Source organism: Bufo gargarizans, chromosome 1, assembly GCF_014858855.1.
Source record: "Bufo gargarizans isolate SCDJY-AF-19 chromosome 1, ASM1485885v1, whole genome shotgun sequence".
NCBI lineage: Eukaryota > Metazoa > Chordata > Amphibia > Anura > Bufonidae > Bufo > Bufo gargarizans.
Genome location: NC_058080.1, coordinates 377,231,605 through 377,254,126, shown reverse-complemented (window position 1 = coordinate 377,254,126; position 22,522 = coordinate 377,231,605). Strand labels below are relative to the sequence as shown.

Genomic DNA, 22,522 nt, shown 5'->3' with positions numbered 1-22,522 from the left:
GGGGCATTTTACTGTCTGGGGCACTGATGGGGCACAACTATTGTGTGGGAACACTAAGAGGGCATGACTCCTGTTTGGTGGCACAAAGGGGGCATAACTACTGTGAAGTGGGCACTAATGCAGAATTCTACTATAAAGGGGGCACTAAGGGGGAAAAGCTTTAGTTGTTGGGACATTAAAGGAGTTGTTTCCCTTCAGCAAATCTGATTTCTTATGTAGAAGAAGTTAATACAAGCCAATTACTAATGTATTGTGATTGTCCATATTGCTTCCTTTGCTGGCTGGATTTATTTTACCATCATACACTGCTTGTATTCATGGTTAAGACCACTCTGCAATCCATCAGTGGTGGCCGTGTATGCACAATATAGGAAAAAGCACCAGCCTATGTGTGCTCCCGGCTAACACATAGGGCGGTGCTTTTTCCTATAGTGTGCAAGCATGACCACCACTGATGGATTGCAGGGTGGTCGTAACCATCGAAACAAACAAACAGTGTATAATGTGATGGAAAAATTTATCCAGCCAGAAAAGGAGGTAATATGGACAATCACAATTAGTTTTCAGCTAATCAAACTGTCCGAAGTAGACTTTGATCCGAATTTCAGGGAAAATTCGAATCGCAGCAAAGCCGAATTTCCTTGTGCTTCATCCTAATAAATAGATTTTCCCTGAAATGGTGTAAAAAGAAAAATCATACTCACCTAATCCGTTTGAGCGTGAAGAGCCCGCCACTATCTTGATTGAAGATCCAACGCAAAATCTTGTGCGCTGTGACGTATGACGTCACCACCCTGGCCGATGTGATGACATCATGCACCGTGCGAGATTTCACTGGATCTTCAATCAAGATGGCGGCAGTGGAGTCTGCGAAATCAAATGGATGAGTTAAATATGATTTTATTTAATGTTATTATAAAACTTAAAGGGACACTGACAGGCCAAATCAGCATATTTAGTTATATATATTACAATATTCACTTCGCTGGGCGGCGGCTACAACTCTCCCCAGTCAAGATCCTGCGCATGGGCAATTGAATCCTCTTGGCATCGTCCTCGTCTAATCCTCTGCGCTTGCGCCCGGCTGTGGTTACATCGCGCCTGCGCAGGATCTTGACTGGGGAGAGTTGTAGCCGCCGCCCAGCGAAGTCATTATAGATGAGCTGGGCGGGGCTTCAGAACGGCAGTTGGGAGCGGCTGGCTGTGCGCAATTTGAGATTAAACGCCGCCCCTTGGGCAGATTGGTGACGAGACAGGCAGGTTATAAAACTTAATTTTTCGGTATTTATAAGGTGGACAGGGGGGATACTTAGATGCTTTTAATAGACTGTATAAGACCTGTAATGTCATATATATAACTAAATATGCTGATTTGGCCTGTCAGTGTCCCTTTAATGTTAATATCAGATGCTGTGATCAGCGATGAACGCGGCATCTGAGGGGTACAATGACAGGGAGCAGTGCAATCACCGTTTCCTGTCATTGCACCCACTACTTACAAAGAAATTCACTCCTCGATTAAGTAATTTGTCACAAAGCTAATATTTTTGTGAAATTCGGTAAGTGAATTTTCTAGAACTTTGCTCATCTCTAACCACAATACATTAGTAAGGGTCTTGTATTAACTTTCTCTACATGATAAATGCTATTTGCCAAAATGACACAACCCCTTTAAGGGGGCTTTCTCTACATGATAAATGCTACTTGCCGAAATGACACAACCCCTTTAAGGGGGCATACAGGGCCAGTCGGTAAATTGTAAAGTAAGCTTTTGACTCCTTCTCCTGTCCAGCATTAAGCATTTTATTTTCACATTTTGTGCCTGACTGAGTGGGTGGTTGTATGGAGAGCGTGGGCGGTCTTAACTAACAGCAGTAGAGAAGACTGCAGGAAAGTTGGTAGTGGGTGGAGGGGCATTTAAAACATTTCTATGAGCCCAACCTTTTTTTGTTATGCCCCTGGATTACCACATGATCATTTTCTCCTGTAGACTTTGCGGTTTTAATTTGAGTAAAGTGCGAATATTGCTAACAATTTTTGAAAGTACACTTGTTATACTGCCCTTGTTATGATGTACATTTTAAGTTTTAAGTGGTTTTGTTTATTTTATATATGTATACCCCCTTTTAGATGTACAGAACCTTGGAATTAATGGTGCTTTAAAACATATAATAATAATATAAATAAGCTGAATGCTGCTCAAAAGAAACAAAAATATTAGGAAACACTGATGTATAATGACCTTCACTCAAAGGAAATGTGTCACCAAATTTTTTTTTCTGCCAGTTAAAACCAGATAGTGACCACCCATATCCTTTTTTCAAATCCCTTTTTATTTTCTGATTGCAGATTTATTTATTTCTGTTTCTTGAACATGATTATGGGGGCGGTCATCTTGCCTGAGCTTTTCTTAACAGCATTTAGAAAGCATTAAGACATTTTCTTTACAGCAGCCCCATGGTCGATAGACTCAGTGGTCTGGAGGGAACCAAAGCAAGGCAACTGCCTGAGGGAAAAAGCTGTTCCTGTGCCTGGAAGTTTTAGTAGCCACTGAACGGTGTCTCACTCCTGAAGGCATAGGCTGAAAGATGGAGTGAGCAGGGTGAGAGGGGTCTGAGGCAATCTTAGCCACTCTCTTTCCACACCTGCTAGCATGAAGATCCTACAAGGAAGGTAAGCTACAGCTAATTATCCTTTCCGCTGTTCGGATGATGCGCTGCAGTCTCACCTTTTCTGATACTGAGCAGGAGCCGAACCATACAGTCATAGATGATGTCATGATGGATTCAATGATTGTGGTAAAGAGCTGCGCCATAAATTTTTGTGGTAGGCCAAACTTTTTCAGCTGCTGTGGTGTTACATCCTCTGTTGTGCTTTCTTAATGATATTGTGGTCCCAAGAAACTTGAATGACTCTACTCGGGTTACTGTAGATCCATTTATGATTAGGGGGAGGTGCTGAGGGGGGGAGGAGATCTCCTAAAGTCTATTATCATGTCCATGGTCTTAAGAGCATTAAGATCCAAGTTGTTGTTGCTGCACCAGGAGGAAAGCTGTCCCACTTCATGCCTATATGCAGACTCATCCCCATTTTGCATGAGACCAACTACTGTTGTGTCATCTGCAAACTTCAGATAAGCAGGTAACTGCAGTAAAGTGATCTGTACAGACCAAGAAGTGGAGCCAATTATTATACTTAGTGGCCAGTGCCAAAACTGCAGGATTTTATGTTTAAATATATTGACATGGAAAAGTACTAATAACATCATCAAAAATTCACTAAAAATTAGGTCCTATTCTGATGACACATTCCCTTAAAGAGAAATCTACAAAAGGATAACTTTACTATAGTCTGCCTATGAAATAAACGTAAAAAATCAACTACAACCTGTTAATCTTGTGTAGAATATACGGCACTCACACATTATTCACGTCAAGAGTCCCATTTATCACACCCTGGAAGACCTGACTAGAGTGACAGCTGCAAACCGGGATCATCATCCTGACACCAAGAATAAACTGTTACATAAAGATTTGTTGATCTTATTAATGTACCCGATGTACTGTGCCAATTTCCGTGGTAAGCAGCATTCTATTCTGACTGCAGGTGAGTTTCAAGGTTAGGGAACAGTGACTGAATACTTAAAATATCAAGAGTATTACATGCCTCCTAGGATCAAGAACCATCATCATGAATTCTACTAAGAAATATGTACTGACAAAAATATTGATTCTGTCACTGTTTATTACGTGAATTGTGTGATGGATTTTATTTGTGCTGCTTTTATGTCCTCAGGTACAATTTGTGGTTCTTGCCAAGGAAGACTCTGGTGCCAAGGTTTATCTACTACAGGGCAGGGTCTTCACTGGAAAGAACTATTACATTTACTGAGGTCTACTTTTAAATGTATCCTGTTTAATACACTTTCAATGTAGAACCCAGCTATTTTTATTAACTATTAAATGATCAGACTTCTATCATAGTATGCCAGCTAACAATCACTTCAGGAAATTGTCCATAATTCCATTCTGACTTATCCACTATACTGTCAAAAACATTCTAAAATTATTTGGAATATGCTTGAACCACTTGGATCTGGTTTAACCGTCTTATGCAGTCATGGAACTCAGCCCCCTCGCCAATTGACTAACATCAACACCTCATTTCATGAAGGTCAAACAGCAGCTGTCAACATGAAAATCTAAATGCTCTCACCATCACATTAATCTAAGGCTTCTTGTTTTGGCTTCTCGTGATATTTCAAATAGCTCCTTTAATGCCATAAGGAGAAGTTCCAGAACTGATGAAAAAGGATGGGTCTCAGAGGGACCTTGACAAACGATTGACTGCAACTTTATAGTTGGAATGTTTTAACGGCAGCTATATCAGTCTGAAAATTTCATGAACATTTTATTTCCAATTAGGGAAATCAGTGACCTAACAAGCTGCATTTTCAGTCTATAGGAGTAAAAATAGCACATCTTACATCTACTAGTGAGCTGGAAATTACAGCCAACATTTGATAGGGTCTCGGAGCCTCTTTATGGTCTCCATGGATGCAGGTCTTGACCTTTGCAGAAGGAGCCCTGGCCAATTTGACACGAAATGGTGTTGATCTCAGAGATCAATTTTGATTACAAGAGTGTATAGTCCGGCCATTCAGAATTTTCTTCTCACTTCTTTCCAGTCACTGAGGAGGATTTTTGGTGTCAAATGGAACAGAGCATTGGCTTCAATTGTGACCAACTGAGACATTAGCGAAGATACTGGGGGACTCACCATTACTATTGTCATGTGAACAATAAGGGGCTATCTGACTGTTTCTAACTGATGATCTATCTTTTGTCTATCTTTTGTCCCCTTCATTATGACCTATGCTACTATTAATATTTGTGTGTGTTGATTTGATGGACCCATCTGCAGTGGGCTGAAACCTTAAATTAACTGAATTTGGGTGGGTGTCTGCATTCTTTAGCCAAATGGTATATTCTGAAAAGTTCTTATATAATGATTAAGCTATATATTATTTTCTAAAAAAAACTCCCCCAGGTTTTATAAGTTAACCAGATCTATCTATCTATCTATCTATCTATCTATCTATCTATCTATCTATAATGAAGCAAAAGAAGGCAGCACTCCAGATGGTAATGAAAAAGTGGATGATTTATTCACTCATCAGCAACGTTTCAGCTCTCTCTATGGAGCCTTTTTCCAGCCTTTTTTTTTTTTTAATCTATCTATCTATCTATCTATCTATCTAAAAAAGGAAAAGAAACAATCAGCACACATTAGAAGCGGGTGCAAATCCTTTCAGGGGCCTGTGACCAAGGTCCCAAATGCATATATAGAAGAAAAAAGGCAACACTCCAGGGATAATCCCTGGAGTGCTGCCTTTTTTCTTCTATATATCTATCTATATATCTCATTTAGGTTCTCAAATGGACACTGATATTTAGGTCGTACCTGCACAATGGTTTTGGAGATGGACTTTCTCCAGTTTGGTTGCACTCCTGAAAAAAGTAGTTGCAGAGTAGAGCTTCAGCGGCAGGTCGACAAAATGGGCTTACAGTTTTCAGTTCAGCTAAAGCTATTTGAGCAAGCATCTCCTGACTCTCTTCTGGTTCAGCATTAGATGAATTGAAGAAAACCAAGGAGTCCTTTGTGAGCACTGCGTTACATATGTCCCCTCTGTAGGTGCTGCAATAACCTACATCACCTTTATAAAACCTAAGAAGAAGAGTTAAAAGTGTTTGTTATATTCATGGCAGATAAGCAGAAATGTATTAAACTAGAAGTTCCCTATTCCTACTTACATGTAAAGATTAGCTTTCTACCTTTCTCCGTCCAAAAACACAATTGTCTAAACAGCACTCCCTGTATTTGTGATTCTATAAAATCAGGATCATTCCTGAAACTTTAATACAGAAAAAAGCAAAAAAAAACAAACAGCAAAGACATATTTAAATCCCTAAAAGTCACATTAAAAGCGACATTTTATATTGTAGATGTTGAATTTATGTTTCCAGTGAATATACTTGGTGCTCAACTTAGATGTGTCATGTGCACCATAGCTCCTACCTAATTTAAATCTCCAGGCTAGGGCTACATGGTGATCCTGTCATGGTGACTTGCGAGTCATACTGCAACCCCATTCATTTCAATGTCTGTACTGATACACAGCAATCCCTGTCATGTGGTACCTGTATAGCAGCCTAAGGACCAGTCACATTTTTTTTCCATCTGTTTTCCAGCGGTCATGCATTTTTTGTATTTTCTTCAGCATATGGGACCTCGAGTGTTTGATTTTGAAGTTGTAGTTATTACATTAACTATTTTTGGATACATTTATATATAAAATTTAGTGTTGATCGGGTGCTCGGGCATGAACAGCACCATCTATTGGTTTCATAGTCTTATGACAAGACTATTACTCTTGTCATAAGACTATGAAACCAATAGATGGCATTGTTCATGAGTAGTGTAGATTGCAAATTTTCCACACAAATGGTTTTTCAGCTGAAAAACAAGGCAGATTCTGCTCATTTGCATCTCTTTCCCATATGCCCATGTTTATGCAAATTAAAATTTACATGACAAAACTGTATAGAAAGGTTATTGAATATTATGTTAGGACAATCAGAAAACTTTTAGTCACTCTAATGATATTGATCTAGGCGCGCAGGTCCACCCAAGCCATCCAACAGATCTGAAGTAACTTTGAGGCTTACTGGCTCTCAGTCAGATGAGAACTGAGCAGCAATTTCAATACTGTTTTTGAAGATTTTTTTTATACTGTTCACTGTGTGGTATAAATATGATAACTTATTCTGTGGGTCAGTACTATTATTGTGATACCACATTATATAGTTTTTATTATGTTCTACTACTTGCACAATAAAACACTTTTTACAAAAAAATTTGCTTCTCTGCTACTGCATTCCAAGGTGCAGGTCCTTCCTTTTCCACCTGCTCCTGTCTCAAGCACAGCTCTCCACCAGGATTGGGGAGGAGGCCACAAATGGACAACTCCCCTTATTCACAGTTATGACACTCTCAGCTAGTTCTGCATCTGTTTGACATTTATGCCATGTCCGTGTATATGCCACAAATGTCCTGGTTTTGCAATTAATATGCAAAAAGAATAGTCCTAATATTATTATTATTTTTTTCCTTAAATGACTTGTCTTATGAAGACAAGACATTTGTAAATTAATGGCTGACCATGTAATACAGGGAAAGGTTGCTAGATCAAGAACTGCTCTTTGCTAGTTGCTTTCTAGTGTGGCTCTGTAGTTGGGTTATGCATGGGAATCCCCCCTTCTATGATGCCCATTTACTTTAATAGTTGATCATGCCAGTTATTCATAGAGAGCAGATAATAAAATGGGATTAAGCTGAAGCCTACAAAAATGTCTCCTTTGTATTGTGTAATTACGTAGTATATGGTGGAAAATTTGAGAGCTCGAGTGTTTCTACTGGGATTTTCCAGCAATATTTCATTAAAGGGTCAAAGTTTCCCCACACTAAGGCCTCATGCACACGACCGTTTTTTTTTAAGGTCCGCAAAAAAGGGGTCCGTAGGTCCGTGATCCGTGATCGTTTTTTCGTCCGTGTGTCTTCCTTGATTTTTGGAGGATCCACGGACATGAAAAAAAAGTCATTTTGGTGTCTGGCCGTGTGGAGCCAAACGGATCCTTCATGAATTACAATGCAAGTCAATGGGGACGGATCCGTTTGACGTTGACACAATATGGTGCAATTGCAAACGGATCCGTCCCCATTGACTTTCAATGCTTCTAGTTAGAATATACTACGAACTGTGTACATGACTGCCCCCTGCTGCCTGGCAGCACCCGATCTCTTACAGGGGGCTGTGATCCGCACAATTAACCCCTCAGGTGCCATCATATCCCCCTGTAAGAGATCAGGGGCTGCCAGGCAGCAGGGGGCAGACCCCCCTCCCTCCCCAGTTTGAATATCATTGGTGGCCAGTGCGGCCCCCCATCCCTCCCTCTATTGTATTATCATTGGTGGCCAGTGTGCGGCCCCCCTCCCTCCCTCTATTGCATTTATATCATTGGCGGCACAGTGTGCGGCCCCCCCTGCACACTGGCCACCAATGATATAAATACAATAGAGGGAGGGAGGGGGGGCCGAACACTGGCCACCAATGATATAAATACAATAGAGCAGTGATGGCGAACCTATGGCACGGGTGCCAGAGGCGGCACTCGGAGCCCTCTCTGTGGGCACCCACACCCTGGAAAAAGTCTATGGTGTACCAATATGTCGTAGACTTTTCCTGCCATTCAGCAGCGCAGGGCGCACTATGAACAGCACAGGCAGCGCACTGAATGTAGGCAGGCTATTGTAGATAAATGATAAAGTACATGGAAAATATTCAAGGTAAATTGCTGTGTTGGCACTTTGCGATAAATAAGTGGGTTTATGCTGCAGTTTGGGCACTCTGTCTGTAAAAGGTTCGCCATCACTGCAATAGAGGGAGGGAGGGGGGCCGCACACTGTGCCACCAATAATATAAATACAATAGAGGGAGGGAGGGGGGGCCGCACACTGGCCACCAATTATATTAATACAATAGAGGGAGGGAGGGGGGGCCGGGGGGAGCCGCACTGGCCACCAATGAAATTGAAACTGGGGAGGAAGGGGGGTCTGCCCCCTGCTGCCTGGCAGCCCGGATCTCTTACAGGGGGCTATGATACGCACAATTAACCCCTTCAGGTGCGGCACCTGAGGGGTTAATTGTGCGGATCACAGCCCCCTGTAAGAGATCAGGTGCTGCCAGGCAGCAGGGGGCAGTCACGTACACAGTTCGTAGTATATTCTAACTAGAAGCGTCCCCATCACCAGACCTTGGTCTTTCCACATGCAACATCTCTCAAGTGCAACTCTTTAAGTGCACAGACTGAATTATACCAGAATTGGACCAGAAGGGAACCACAGGTAATTACAGACATAGTCAATGCAAACAATGTTTACATTTTTCCTCTTACTCCTCCTACTTGTCCATAACCTCCTGAAATACCCCCACATCCATTCACCCAGCAAGGAACTATTCATCTCTTCGTCCATCTTACCTTCTCATCTGATCACTTGCACAAACCTGTTTGCCAACATAAAACACTTCCTTCCCAAACACACACAGACACCTCATGCCCTCTCCTATTCTCATCTATTAACACTTTCTTTGCTTCTCCTTACTGCTGGTGATATCTCTCCAAATCCAGGACCCCCTCAGCAAATCCCCACTATCACCTCCATGTCCCACTACAAATCTCCGTCTACAAATTTCTACAACCCCTTAAACCTAATTACAATTCCTCTGACCCCTGCGCCTTTAGTTCCTCTTGCAGGAGCATTATGGAACGCGCGCTCCGTCTGTAACAAACTGTCGTACATCCATGAACTGTTCATTTCTCAAAACCTTTCCTTTCTGGGTCTCACAGAGACATGGCTGACACCCTCAGACACCACCTCCCCTGCTGCACTCTCTTATAGTGGATTTCAATTCACTCACACCCCCCGCCCTGGCTGCAAACATGGTGGAGGAGTTGGTCTTCTCCTATCAGACACCTGCTCCTACAGCCCAACTCCACTGCCACCCTCCATTACGCTCACCTCATTTGAAGTACACTCTGTTCGCATCTACTCTCCCTCCAATCTTCAAGTAGCAGTCATTTACCGCCCCCCAGGCCCAGCCACCATATTTCTTGACCACTTTAACACATGGCTACTACACTTTCTTTCTGCCGACATCCCCACTATCATCATGGGTGACTTCAACATCCCTATTGACACATGCCACTCGGCCGCCTCTAAACTCCTGTCGCTCTCTTCCTCCTTCGGCTTATCACAGTGGTCTTCAGCTCCCACCCACAGAGATGGTCACACTCTGGATTTGATCTTTTCCCGCCTCTGCTCCCTATCTAACCTTTCTAATTTGCCTCTCCCCCTATCCGACCACAACCTACTCACCTTCTCTTCATTGGTCTCTTCTGCAGCTCCCCCGGTCCACACACTAGCACACCCCCGCAGGAACCTCAAACAGCTTGACTTTCGCTTGCTTTCTGACTCTCTTCTCCCACTCTCCACCATCTGTTGCCTCCAAGACCCAGAAGCTGCTACCACCCTATATAACACCACATTAAGTACAGCTCTGGACACTGTTGCCCCCCTCACACACAACAAAATCCGGAAAATCAACAGACAACCCTGGCACACCAACCTGACCAAAAAACTCAAACAAGCTTCCAGGGCTGCTGAGCGGCGATGGAAGAAATCCCATTCTAAAGATCATTTCACCGCATACAAGCAATCCCTCCTCATATTCAAATCCTCACTCGCTGATGCAAAACAGGCTTACTTCTCATCTCTCATATCTTCCCTGTCACACAGCCCTAAACAACTTTTTAGCACTTTTAATTCCCTTCTCCGTCCCCCAGCGCCCCCACCCTCTCCTCTCTTCTCAGCTGAGGACTTTGCCAAATATTTCAAACAAAAGATAGTCCACATCAGAGAAAGCTTTACTACACAGTCCCCACAGACCCTCTACACAACTGCTCGGTCCTCTTCTCCCAAAACCCACTTCTCTACCATTACAGAAGGTAAACTCTCCACTCTACTCTCCAAATCTCATCTGACCACCTGTGCACTTGACCCAATCCCATCCCACCTCATCCCTAACCTCACTGCAGTGTTTATCCCAGCCCTAACTCATCTCTTCAACCTATCACTAAACTCTGGTGTCTTCCTCTCTGCTTTTAAACATGCTACCATTACACCCATCCTCAAAAAGCCTTCACTTGACCCATCTTCCTTGTCCAGTTATCGCCCCATATCACTTCTTCCGTATGCCTCAAAGCTACTTGAACAACATGTCCATTCAGAACTGTCCTCCCACCTCTCCTCCTGCTCCCTCTTTGACCTCCTGCTTACAATCTGGCTTCCGACCCCACCACTCGACCGAGACTGCCTTTACCAAAGTCACCAATGACCTACTCACAGCCAAAACCAAGAAAGAATACTCTGTCCTCCTTCTCCTTGACCTCCTTCTCCTTGACCTGTCCTCTGCCTTCGACACTTTTGACCACTCCCTTCTGTTGCAAACTCTCTCATCTCTTGGCATCACTGACCTGGCCTTCTCCTGGATCACATCATACCTCACAGACCGGACGTTTAGCGTCTCCCACTCCCGCACCACCTCCTCGTCTCATTCCCTCTCTGTTGGTGTCCCGCAAGGCTCTGTCCTAGGACCCCTGCGCTTCTCTATCTACACTTTTGGCCTGGGACAGCTCATGGAGTCCTATGGCTTTCAGTATCACTCCTACGCTGACGACACACAAATCTACCTCTCTGGTCCAGACATCACCACCTTACTATCTAGAATCCCACAATGTCTATCTTCTATATCATCCTTCTTCGCCTCTCGCTTTCTTAAACTTAACATGGATAAGACAGAATTCATAATCTTTCCCCCATCTTGTTCAACCCCCCCAACAGACCTATCTATCACGATCAATGGCTGCACATTTTTCCCAGTCAACAAAGCCCGCTGCCTTGGAGTGATCTTGGATTCTGCCCTTTCCTTCCGACCGCACATCCAAGCCCTTTCCACCACCTGCCATCTCCAACTCAAAAACATCTCCCGCATCCGCGCTTTCCTTAACTTTGAATCTGCAAAAATACTTGTACATGCCCTCATTATCTCCCGCCTAGACTACTGCAACATTCTCCTCTGTGGCCTTCCATCTAGCACTCTCGCACCCCTCCAATCTATCCTCAACTCTGCTGCCCGACTAATCCACCTCTCACCCTATTATTCCTTTGCCTCTCCCCTTTGCCAATCCCTTCACTGGCTCCCCATTGCCCAACGAATTCACTTCAAAGTACTTACAAATACATACAAGGCCGTCCATATCCTGTCCCCTCCCTACATCTCTGAACTAATTTCCCGATACACCCCCACACGCACTCTCCGATCCTCACAAGACCTCCTTCTCTCCTCTCCTCTTATTGCCTCTTCCCACAATCGACTCCAGAATTTCTCCCGTGCATCCCCCATACTCTGGAACTCGCTACCCCAACATATCAGACTCTCACCTACAGTGGAATCCTTCAAAAGAAACCTGAAAACCCACCTCTTCAGACAAGCCTACAACCAATGACCCTGCTGCCTCTATACCGCCATGACCAACTTAACCCACACCTACTGTGTCCTTCTCCCATACCATGTAGATTGTAAGCCCTCACGGGCAGGGCCCTCTCTCCTTCTGTACCAGTTTGTAACTCATTTTGTTTATGATTAGTGCAATTGTCTGTATTATGTATGTGCACCCCTTATCATATGTACAGCGCTATGGAATGAATGGCGCTTTAATAATAAATAATAATAATAATAAATAATAATATACTGTCGGATCTGAGTTTTCACGAAGTGAAAACTCAGCTCTGAAAAAGCTTTTATGCAGACGGATCTTCGGATCTGTCTGTATGAAAGTAACCTACGGCCATGGATCACGGACACGGATGCCAATCTTGTGTGCATCCGTGTTTTTTCACAGACCCATTGACTTGAATGGGTCCGTGAACCGTTGTCCGTCAAAAAAATAGGACAGGTCCTATTTTTTTGACGGACAGGATACACGGATCACGGAGGCGGATGACAAACGGTGCATTTTCAGAGTTTTCAACGGACCCATTGAAAGTCAATGGATCCGCAGAAAATCACGGAAAACTGAACAACGGCCACGGGTGCACACAACGGTCGTGTGCATGAGGCCTTAGTTATCTTCTGAAATGTCATCTATGAAATTTTGGTAGAAGTTTAGAAGCTAGGCCTGAGAACAAATAGAATCCACCAAACACTCTAATGTTTGTCAGAATGCCTATTAATATCAGTGCCATACCGTTGAACATGTGTACAGTATAATGCTACTATTGAAATCAATATCAAATTCTAAAGCTACAGTTTGGATTTATTTTTTATTTTTTTAAATCTCCAACCAGCTTGATTCTGAAAATTAGAGGAGGTGAGGGATAGTGCAACCACATCAACATTATCTTCAAGGAGTTTGAGATAAACCACCTAAACATGCTCAACTGGCAGAGTAGGTACCAGTGCTGGGGTGTGATTCCTACTTCTACACTCTCTATATATACATATGTATCCTGGATAAAAGTGTGCTCTACTAGCCTACAGATTTTTGTTAATAGTCACTGGGTCCTTTGGCTTTATATTCATGTGCAAGAAATAAAAATTAAAGTCATACCTCCATTCTTTATGAAATAATCATTATCCGGTGGCAGAAAAATACAATTGGAAGGAAAAGAAAAGACATTGTTAGCAATGTATGAAGAAACGGTTCATTTTAATGTTCTTTCCTATTCTTTGGTGCAGACTGAAGAGATTGCTGCCCAACTGAAGAGTGGATAATGATGGACATGACAACGTCGACTGAGTCTGAATGTATTAACTTATAAAATTGGAGAAGAAGCAACACATACAATTGTGCAATGCAGAGCTTCATGAAGCCAGTCTCAGTGAAGCATGTTTTAGACACTGTGGGGGAGATTTATCAAGCTGGTGCAAAATAGAAGTGGCTTAGTTGCACATGGCAACCAATCAGATTCCACCTTTCATTTTCCAAAGGAGCTGTGAAAAATGAAAGGTGAAATCTGATTAGTTGCTATAGACAACTAAGCCAGTTCTACTTTACACCAATTACATTAGCCCCTATGTTTACATCATCCATAGGATTTGTAAATTTGCCCAACTGACTTGGGAAATTGGATGTTAATATCCGTAGAGGTGAATACAATACTTTTCCATGGAACAATCTGTACAATTCATAAAGGTCCAGGTCTATGCTTATAGATACTGTATTTTACAATATAAAATAAACATAAAAAAATAACAACAGCAAGAATTAAAAAGTGTTGTATGTTGTCATTTATAAATGGATACAAATTTGTTTGGCAATATGCGCACAAAGAGGAAGCATGTTAATAAAATAGTAAAATAAAATGACACCATCTAGTGGTCACAATTGGAACAGCTTTTCCCTTATCTATGTGTTTGCAGAAAATGATTGCTTCATGTAAGGATCATTTAGGATTTTGTTTTCTTCCCACAAATGGATTTATTGGGAGTTCAATTTAGACTTTGTCTTCTGCCTTCACATTTTCAACTCTTACATTACAATTTACGTTGGATGAGTTAAAAAACTGCATCAAAACTGCAGGTGGGAACCCATCCCTAGGATTAACCTAGATATACATGATTTAATTATTTTCAGACTAACCTGATATGCTAATTGTTGCTGCAGCTTTTGCTGTGCCAAAACTCCCACTATGCTTGTTATCTGCCATACAGGTAAAGAGGCCTGGTCTGGTCGCTACAATGTGCAACTTGGAGAAAATTACTCCATCTTTGATGTTTTCTTCAACAGATTCTGGTGAAACCTAGACAAAAGAAAATACAATAATTTGAAATATTTAATTTCTCATTTCAGAGTAGCACATAGAACCGGAGAAGTGAACCTATATTGATTTAGATTTCATAACTGAAACAGAATTGTCCTGTAGGCAGGCTCGGACTGGCCCACAGGGGTACAGATGAATCCCCCGGTAGGACCCTGAGCTAGGTGGCCCCTAGTCTCCCACCCCCTGCACAAGTGGCACATAACACAGTAGACTTACTGCACTACGTACATATATCCAATGTAGAGATCCTCAACCAGCCTATGTTCATATAAAAAACGTGATAGATTATTAAAGAAACTCCCCAGTTTATTATTATGGACAAGATCAGAGCTGAGATGACTTCTAGGTATAAAGGAAAGCTACCAGTATCCTCTTCTCCTCAGGACCTACCTTCTCAAAGCTTCTCCAGGCACCTCCATATTCAATCATCTGGTAGCATCTTGCTACTGTGTGATCAGGTAATAATTGAATGTATCCATACGGTGGGCCCCCAAAATAAATTTTACTGCTGGGCACCCCAGTCCGACACTGTCTGTGGGTCTTATTTGCTACTAAGAAGCAACTGCCCAGTGAGAACTACCTATGTCTGTAAAATAGAATATCTATTTGCTTTTTTTTTCAGATTTTTTTCTCCAACATGCATTTGTTTATTACCCCTTCTTTATTTCTATGGCTGTGAGTACACAGTACTTGAAAATAAATATATTAAATAGTAAGTAGATCAGAAAAAGGGAAATATACTCACTGCTTTCCCATTTTCAAACCATCGGATGGAAGGGACTGGAATGCCGGATGCTGTACACCTTAGAGACACTTCCGAACCAAAAGTTACATTCTGTGATTCTGGAGCATTAATGATCCTGGCAAGCACTGTGAGAAAAGATTATTTCACAATATCACAATCAATGTATTTTCTTTAGTCTCATTCGGCCATTCATGGTGATTTTACATATGTAATTAGAGTTTTTGGAACTCAGTTGTCACTTTTTCATAAATTTAGTATTTTTATATATAAACACTCCTCAATAGATGATAGGATTATAGATCTGAAGTCGCTTTGGTCAAAACTTAATTTGAATGCTGTACGGAGATCCGTCTCCATACAACATTCAAATGTATGGACTCCACTGAGGTTAAATTCATATCTCTGAAGTTGTGTGAGACTTTGTTGAATAACTTTGGACATTGATTATTAAACTTGAAAACAATTTTAAAACTGGGATCCGAAGTCAATAGGTATCGAAGCTGACACTGCAGGACATGGAAGCACATTTAGGTCATGCAGGCTACTCACAGTAGCATTAGCAACATGTGACCTGCTCTGTTGAACAATGGCTCCTGGGACACTTTTAAAAATATGACATACCACTGGTTCCAAGTCTAAATCACTGTAACGCTGAGCTAATAGTCTAACTGAAATGAAGACTAGAGGGGTCTGGCTATTCTACATTATGCCACCCACATCATTATTCTGGGAGTAGGATCAGTGAAATGTTTCCTTGTGAAAAATTTTTATGGTGTTGCCCACGTCATGTCCAGAAAGATCTCAGGCTATCATTGCATCCGAGACAAAAGCGGGACTCATTGCTGAAGAGGATAGACCTCCAATCCAGCCTCCACTTTTGTCTTGCTGTGAATCATGATAGCCTTTGAAATGGTGTTTTCAGGTCAATGAAACACCTGTAGGTGGAAGTCTTGACTGTGGCCCATTGTCATGTAAAAGTCTTCTAATGGATTATGTAGACACTGTCTACTGCCCTAGACTTGGGACATGACACCCAAATTCACTTGCAGTACAGAATGGATCACTAAGTGCCATTTTTCTAATCAGCTGATCCATCCATGCAAAGGTTCTCCACTATGCTCCACTTGCTGTCATTCCAGTTCAACCACCGGGACACGCAAACTGAACATTGCTGATATCTCAGCCCGTGTAGTGATCTTCCAGAGTAATAAACTAAGGTCTCTTAGTTCAAGGATTTTGTCCCTCTCAGTTGTGACAAGTGCTGAAAACTGGCTCATCAACGAACAAGAGGGATCACACACAATCATCCCACACGACTTGATCTAATTTCATTTATTTTCCAACTGCTACAGATTGGAGCTAGGTGCTGGAAAATGTGATCATCTGCAGATCTTAGCGATACCTGCTACTTCCTTGATTTATATATATTACATACATGTGTGTGTGTAAAAAGTTGAAAAGTTGATTAAAGGGATTATTAGACAGTAAAAGAGTGGCCCTGACATGCCCGACCCAGGGTGGGGATCATGCTCACCTGATCCCCACTTCTGGATTTGGTCTGTTGGAGCCCAAAAGACAAAGTCCTGCAACGGGGATCAGGTGAGCATCATCCCCACCTTGGGTCGGGCAGGTCTGTCCCACTCTTTTACTGATAACCCCTTTAATTTATGGGATAACCCCTTTAATTTTGTAAATTCATAGTTTTAATTATCTTGCACAGAGCAATTGCACCCAGACTCTGGTGCCTGAGAGTGCACAAGTAACCATCTGATGCTAGATGTCTGCAGTATTACAAATGGCACACAGTAGGCCTCATAGATTTTGAAATCCCAGTGCCGTACAGCTACGGCACTCTGATCGGGCTGGTGCAGGAGCTGCGCCCTCCCCCGATCAGCTGCAGGGGTCGGGCAGTCACAACGATGCCGGCGCATTAACCCTTGCACTGCCGCAATCAGCGCTGACCGCGGAACGTGCGGTATCCTGCTGGGTGCGGGGTGTCCATTGCCTCCCTGCGCTGCTGTGGCCCCCTGGATTGCACAGGCAGGAAGCTGTAAGTGTATTACAGTGAGTAATACACTTACAGCCAATGCATTACAATACAGAAGTATTGTAATGCATTGTAAAGAGTATCAGACCCCCAAAAGTTGAAGTCCCAGAGTGGGACAAAAAAAAAGTTAAAAAAGAAGTAAAAAAAAATAAAGTTTTACAAAAAAAATTAAACATTTCAAGTAAAAAAAAGTGTTCTTTTCCCAAAATAAAGTTAAAAAATTGTAAAAAATAGGTAAAAAATAGACATATTAGGCCTCTTCCGTATCGACCAGCTCTATAGAAATATCACATGATCTACCCCTTCAGGTGAATGCCATAAAAATAAAACTGTGTCAAAAAAGCTATTTTCTGGTCACCTCACAAAAGTTTAATACCAAGTGATCAAAAAGTCTTATGTACCGTATCCCAAAATGGTACCAATCAAACCATCACCTCATCCCACATAAATGAGCCCCCAAATAAAACAATCACTTAAAAAATTAAAACCAATGGCACCCATAAACCTATCCATCAAAATCTGTGCTGCAAAAGCCATATGGTGCTCCTTCCGTTCTGAGTCCTGCCAAGTGCCCTCACAGCAGTTTACTACCACGTATGGGGTGTTGCCATATTCCAGAGAAAATGGGCAACAAATTATGGGGTTCTTTTTCTCCTGTTACCCCTTGTGAAAATGAACAATTTGGGGCTACAGCAACATTTTATTGGAAGAAACAAACTTTTCATTTTTACAGCCAAGTGTTTCCAAATTCCGTAAAACGCTTAGGATGTCAAGTGCTCAGTACCCCCCTTAATATATTCTTTAAGGAGTGTAGTTTCCAAAATGGGGCCACTTTTTGAGGGTTTCTACTGTAGGGGTACGTCAGGGTCTCTTCAAATACAAAATAGTGCCTAAAAACCATTCTAGCGAAATCTGCCTCCCAAATCCATATGGCGCTCCTTTGCTTCTGACCTCTGCCACTGCCACATACGGGGTATTTCTGTAAACTGCAGAATTAGAGTAATATATATTGAGGTTTATTTTGCTGTTAACCCTTGCTGTGTTGCAATAAAAAAATGATTAACATAAAACATTTCCAAAAAGTGAAATTTTTAAATTTCACCTCCATTTTCCTTTAATTATTATGGAACACCTCAAGGGTTAACAAAGTTTGTAACATCAGTTTTGAATAATTTGAGCGGTGTAGTTTCTAAAATGGGGTCATTTATGGGTGGTTTCCATTACGTAAGCCTCTCAAAATCACTTTATAACTGAATTGGTGCTTAAAAAAAATGGTTTGGGAAGTTTTGTTGAAATTTTAAAAAATAGCTTCTAAATTTCAAAGCCTTCTAACATGCAAAAAAAAAATACAATGACATTTACAAAATGATGGCAACATAAAGCAGACATATGGGGCTTGTTGATTGATAACCATTTTATGAGGTATTACTATCTGTCTTAAAAGTAGAGAAATTCAAATTTAGAAAATTTAGAATTTATCCAAATTCTTTGTAAAGTTTGGATTATTTTATAAATAAAGGTGAAATATATCGACTCAAATTTACCACTGTCATGAATTACAATGTATCACGAGAAAACAATCTAAGAATGGCTTGCATAAGTAATATTGTTCCAAAGTTATTAACACGTAATGTGACTCATGTCAGATTTGCAAAAATCGGCTTGGGATTTAAGGTAAAAAGTGGCTTGGTACTGAAAGGGTTAAGAACATATAAACAGCAAGGTGGAAACACACTTTAGGCACACAGATCCCTAATAATGAAAACATGCCATTTTAATAAATACCCAGGTAAGTAGTTAAAACATAGATATTAATATTTTAATTTAATTGATTAGAAATAGCTTGAAACACGAATATTTAATAGCGTCCTCTTTTGATTTAATGGTATTGTGAAAATGTTTAATGTGACAAAGGAAACAAATGTACTTATTAATGCTCATGTACATCACTGTAGCAAATACATGAGCTCAGCCCTCTCTAATTGTTCTATGAGGTCACTTGGTTGTGTGTAGCTGTCCAAAGTAATTTCCTACAAAGTACATGAATAAAACATCTGGAGTGCTGTCATAATTAAAATCAGCCACTAAGGCAATCTGAAAATCTACACCACCCCTTCCCAGAAGATCACAGTGCTTCCGTTAACATTTCAGTGCCAATGCAATGAAAATATTCAGTTTTCCAAGATTTACATAAAGATACACACACATATTTATACACATATAACAAAAGTGCAATACACATTCATTAACAAAAAAAACAAAAAACAAGAATTTTGGAATGGATATGACTTTATATGTGTTAATTTATGTTACAGATCATTGAACGTGGACCCACTGTGCCATCTAACTGGTTTGGCTTTGGGCTAAACCCTGAAGGAGTTATTCTGGGCCTCCCCTATTATTTACTCTTCAACCACTGTACAGGGATCTGGATGTTGCGGCAGGGGAACAACCAGAATGCTACCTCTTGGGATAGTTCCAGTATAGTTGGTAGCCAACCCTGTTGGAGTCCGGAACCTTGGCAAAAGCACTAGGGCCTCAGGATAACTAGAAATGCACCAAAACCGCAAGTATGGTCTGACCAGTCACTTGTTTGCTAGTTTTGAGGTCCAGGTAGCACACTGGAAGTGTAGATGAATGCAGACACAGGATAGACTGGCTGGCAGGGCAGTAGTGCAGACACAGGCAGGGCAGGCTTGGTGTTTGCAGGGCTGACAAACTGGGTTAACTCAAAATGCAAACAAAACTGAAGGTGCAGGATCACACATGCAGGGTGGGTCAGGAATGGAGACACACTGGATAATGAGGCAGGAGAGGATGCAGGGAAATCACAGACAAATTGCTAAACCACAAGACTTCAATACACCTTTGCTGTTCACCAAGATACCTTAAAGCTAAGGCACCCTCTGCCTGAAGAGGATGCCTTAAAGGGGTTATACATGACTAATGTAAAACAAAGAAAATCAGACAGACAATGTATAGTACATGGCAACCTCTTTATAACAAAGCTAGAACCAGCCCTGTACCTCACATGGATCCAGAGATCTCCCCATTCATTGCTCTGCTAGATTTATATCAAGCTGGCAGCTCAAGGGGAGTGTCTTTTCTGCTGCAGCTAAGGGGGCGTGTCTCAGCTCTACCAATCACAGCTCAGGAGGCAGTTGAAGGATGAAACTGAGCATGTGCAGACACCTCAGAGAGCAGGACAAAGAAATATCTGGTACTATATAGATGCATTTTATTGAATAACTCAGTGGCTATGCAAATTTTTTAATTACATGCAATTACAAAAGAATTCAGAACCAAGTGCTGATTTGAAAATATATTTTTTCCTGAGACAACCCCTTTAAATACCCAGGAACCCCTAGACCAGTGATGGCTAACCTTGGCACTCCAGCTGTGGTAAAACTACAACTCCCAAGATGCCCCTCTTGCTTGGCTGCTCTCAGAACTCTATAGAAATAAATGGAGCATGCTGGGAGTCGTAGTTTCACCACAGCTGGAGTGCCAAGGTTAGCAATCACTGCCCTAGACATTGCCTGGGGAAGGTTTAGCAAGCTCACACACTCGCCCTTTAAGAGGCCGGAGGTGAGTGTGCAGACACCCTAAGGAGACAGAGACTGGAACCCTGGGCAGCAGCATGGAGGTGGCAGCCTGCAATGCTTGAGGCCAGGACACCAGATGGCATGGTGAGTAGTGCTGCGTCTGCGTCCACATGTTACAGCAGAACAGTGGGGGGCAGGGACTGTGTGCCTAACAATAAAATGATGATATAAGTAATTACAATATTAGAGTGAAATAATAAGTTTACTGGGGAAAACTGTGCAATTGAAAAGAAGGCTATAGTCCCCTGTTCACCCTCCTCTAGCCTGGATAAAAGATGAGATAAGGCTGGGCCTGGAGGCATGCAGGTTCCATATGGTATCCTGTGGCACATTTGACCACAGATGTTGCATCTGGGCTTGTAGATCCTGCACACTCATTGGCTGCTGAAGCTTGCATCCCAGCGTTTCCCATAAATGCTTAATTGGCAATAAATCTGGGGACCAGATAGGTCAAGGAAGTGTTGCAATCTGCTAGAGACATTCCTGGGAAACCTTTGCTGTGTATGTGCACATTATCCTGCTGAAAAATTCTAGTTGGAAGCCCTACCATGAGAGGCTACACATGCGACCTGAGCTGTTAGCGTCCCTCGAGTCACTATGGTTGACCGTCATGTGTAATGTCTCCTCAGAGCCCTACTCACAGCAAAGGCAGGAATGAAGTGCTCACAACAAGGCCTCCATACTCTAACCCAACTATTGTCAGATCCCAAACAGACCCTGGATTTGTTGCTAAAGATGATAGGGTCCAGGTTTCTCATTTATGACACCACTGTAAACGAAGACGATGTGGCTGCTGTCAATGGCAGAACACATAATGGGTGTCATGGCACCAGAGACTGGATTGTGTAATGAAGGTGACACCTGTGTCTGGGTGGTGGACAATGAAACTGTGGGAGCTGCTCGTGCTTGTTCATGGATCAACAAATCTTCTCTACTGGTGGTCTGTATGGGCCATCTGAGGCTGCTGAAGGTGGTATCCCAGCGTTTCCCATGTAACCACTGCTCTCAATACTTCCTGAAAGCTAGGTCTGGAGCCAATGATGCACCCCCCAATGATGCAATCCCTCTCAAAGTCAGTCAACTGGGCAAAATGTCTTTAAGTGTGTTATAGCAGTCAACAATCTCTCACCAATAGGTACACTACCCAAAAGTAGCCCCTGAGAGCCTTTTTATAGGGCAGTGGGGGAAGCACTTTTATACCCTTTTGCCCAGGACCCAGTGTGTAATCAGACCACATTTATAATCATTTACATATATGCCTGAGGCATAACTGCTTTAGGTGGAATTTAGCATGCCCTGCAGTCCAGAGTTCAGTTTTCAAAAGTTGTGCTATTTTACACCTCTCACTTCAGTTTTGAAAAGTGGGTGTAGTTAGCTACAGTATGTTAATTCATTTCTGAACTATTCTAGAAATATAACTATGAATTTTTTTTACAAAGTAAAAAAAATTCACAAACTTACTCAGGAGGGTGGTCTGAAAAATCTAAAGCAGCTTTTCTAGACAAAATATTTGGTTTAAAAATGCACATCTAACAAACGATGTGTGAGATTTGATAAATCTGGTACAAAGTGCGCAAATGCAGACTGAAGCAAAACTGACTTCAAATATTACTCTCATAATAA

The 22,522-nt window shown here is 41.9% G+C and overlaps 1 protein-coding gene across 3 annotated transcripts in view; it reads right to left on the bottom strand.

Moving 5' to 3' along the window:
• LOC122920499 (muscle, skeletal receptor tyrosine protein kinase-like) overlaps positions 1–22,522 on the bottom strand; it is a 252,908-nt gene that overhangs the window by 84,151 nt on the left and 146,235 nt on the right. For all 3 annotated transcript variants that reach the window (XM_044270061.1, XM_044270041.1, XM_044270050.1), the window contains exons 6-9: positions 15,248–15,372; positions 14,322–14,481; positions 13,290–13,296; positions 5,464–5,727 (exon numbers count right to left, since the gene is read on the bottom strand). In XM_044270061.1, the coding sequence (XP_044125996.1) occupies positions 5,464–5,727; positions 13,290–13,296; positions 14,322–14,481; positions 15,248–15,372 (556 nt within the window). The remainder of the gene's footprint in view (positions 1–5,463; positions 5,728–13,289; positions 13,297–14,321; positions 14,482–15,247; positions 15,373–22,522) is intronic.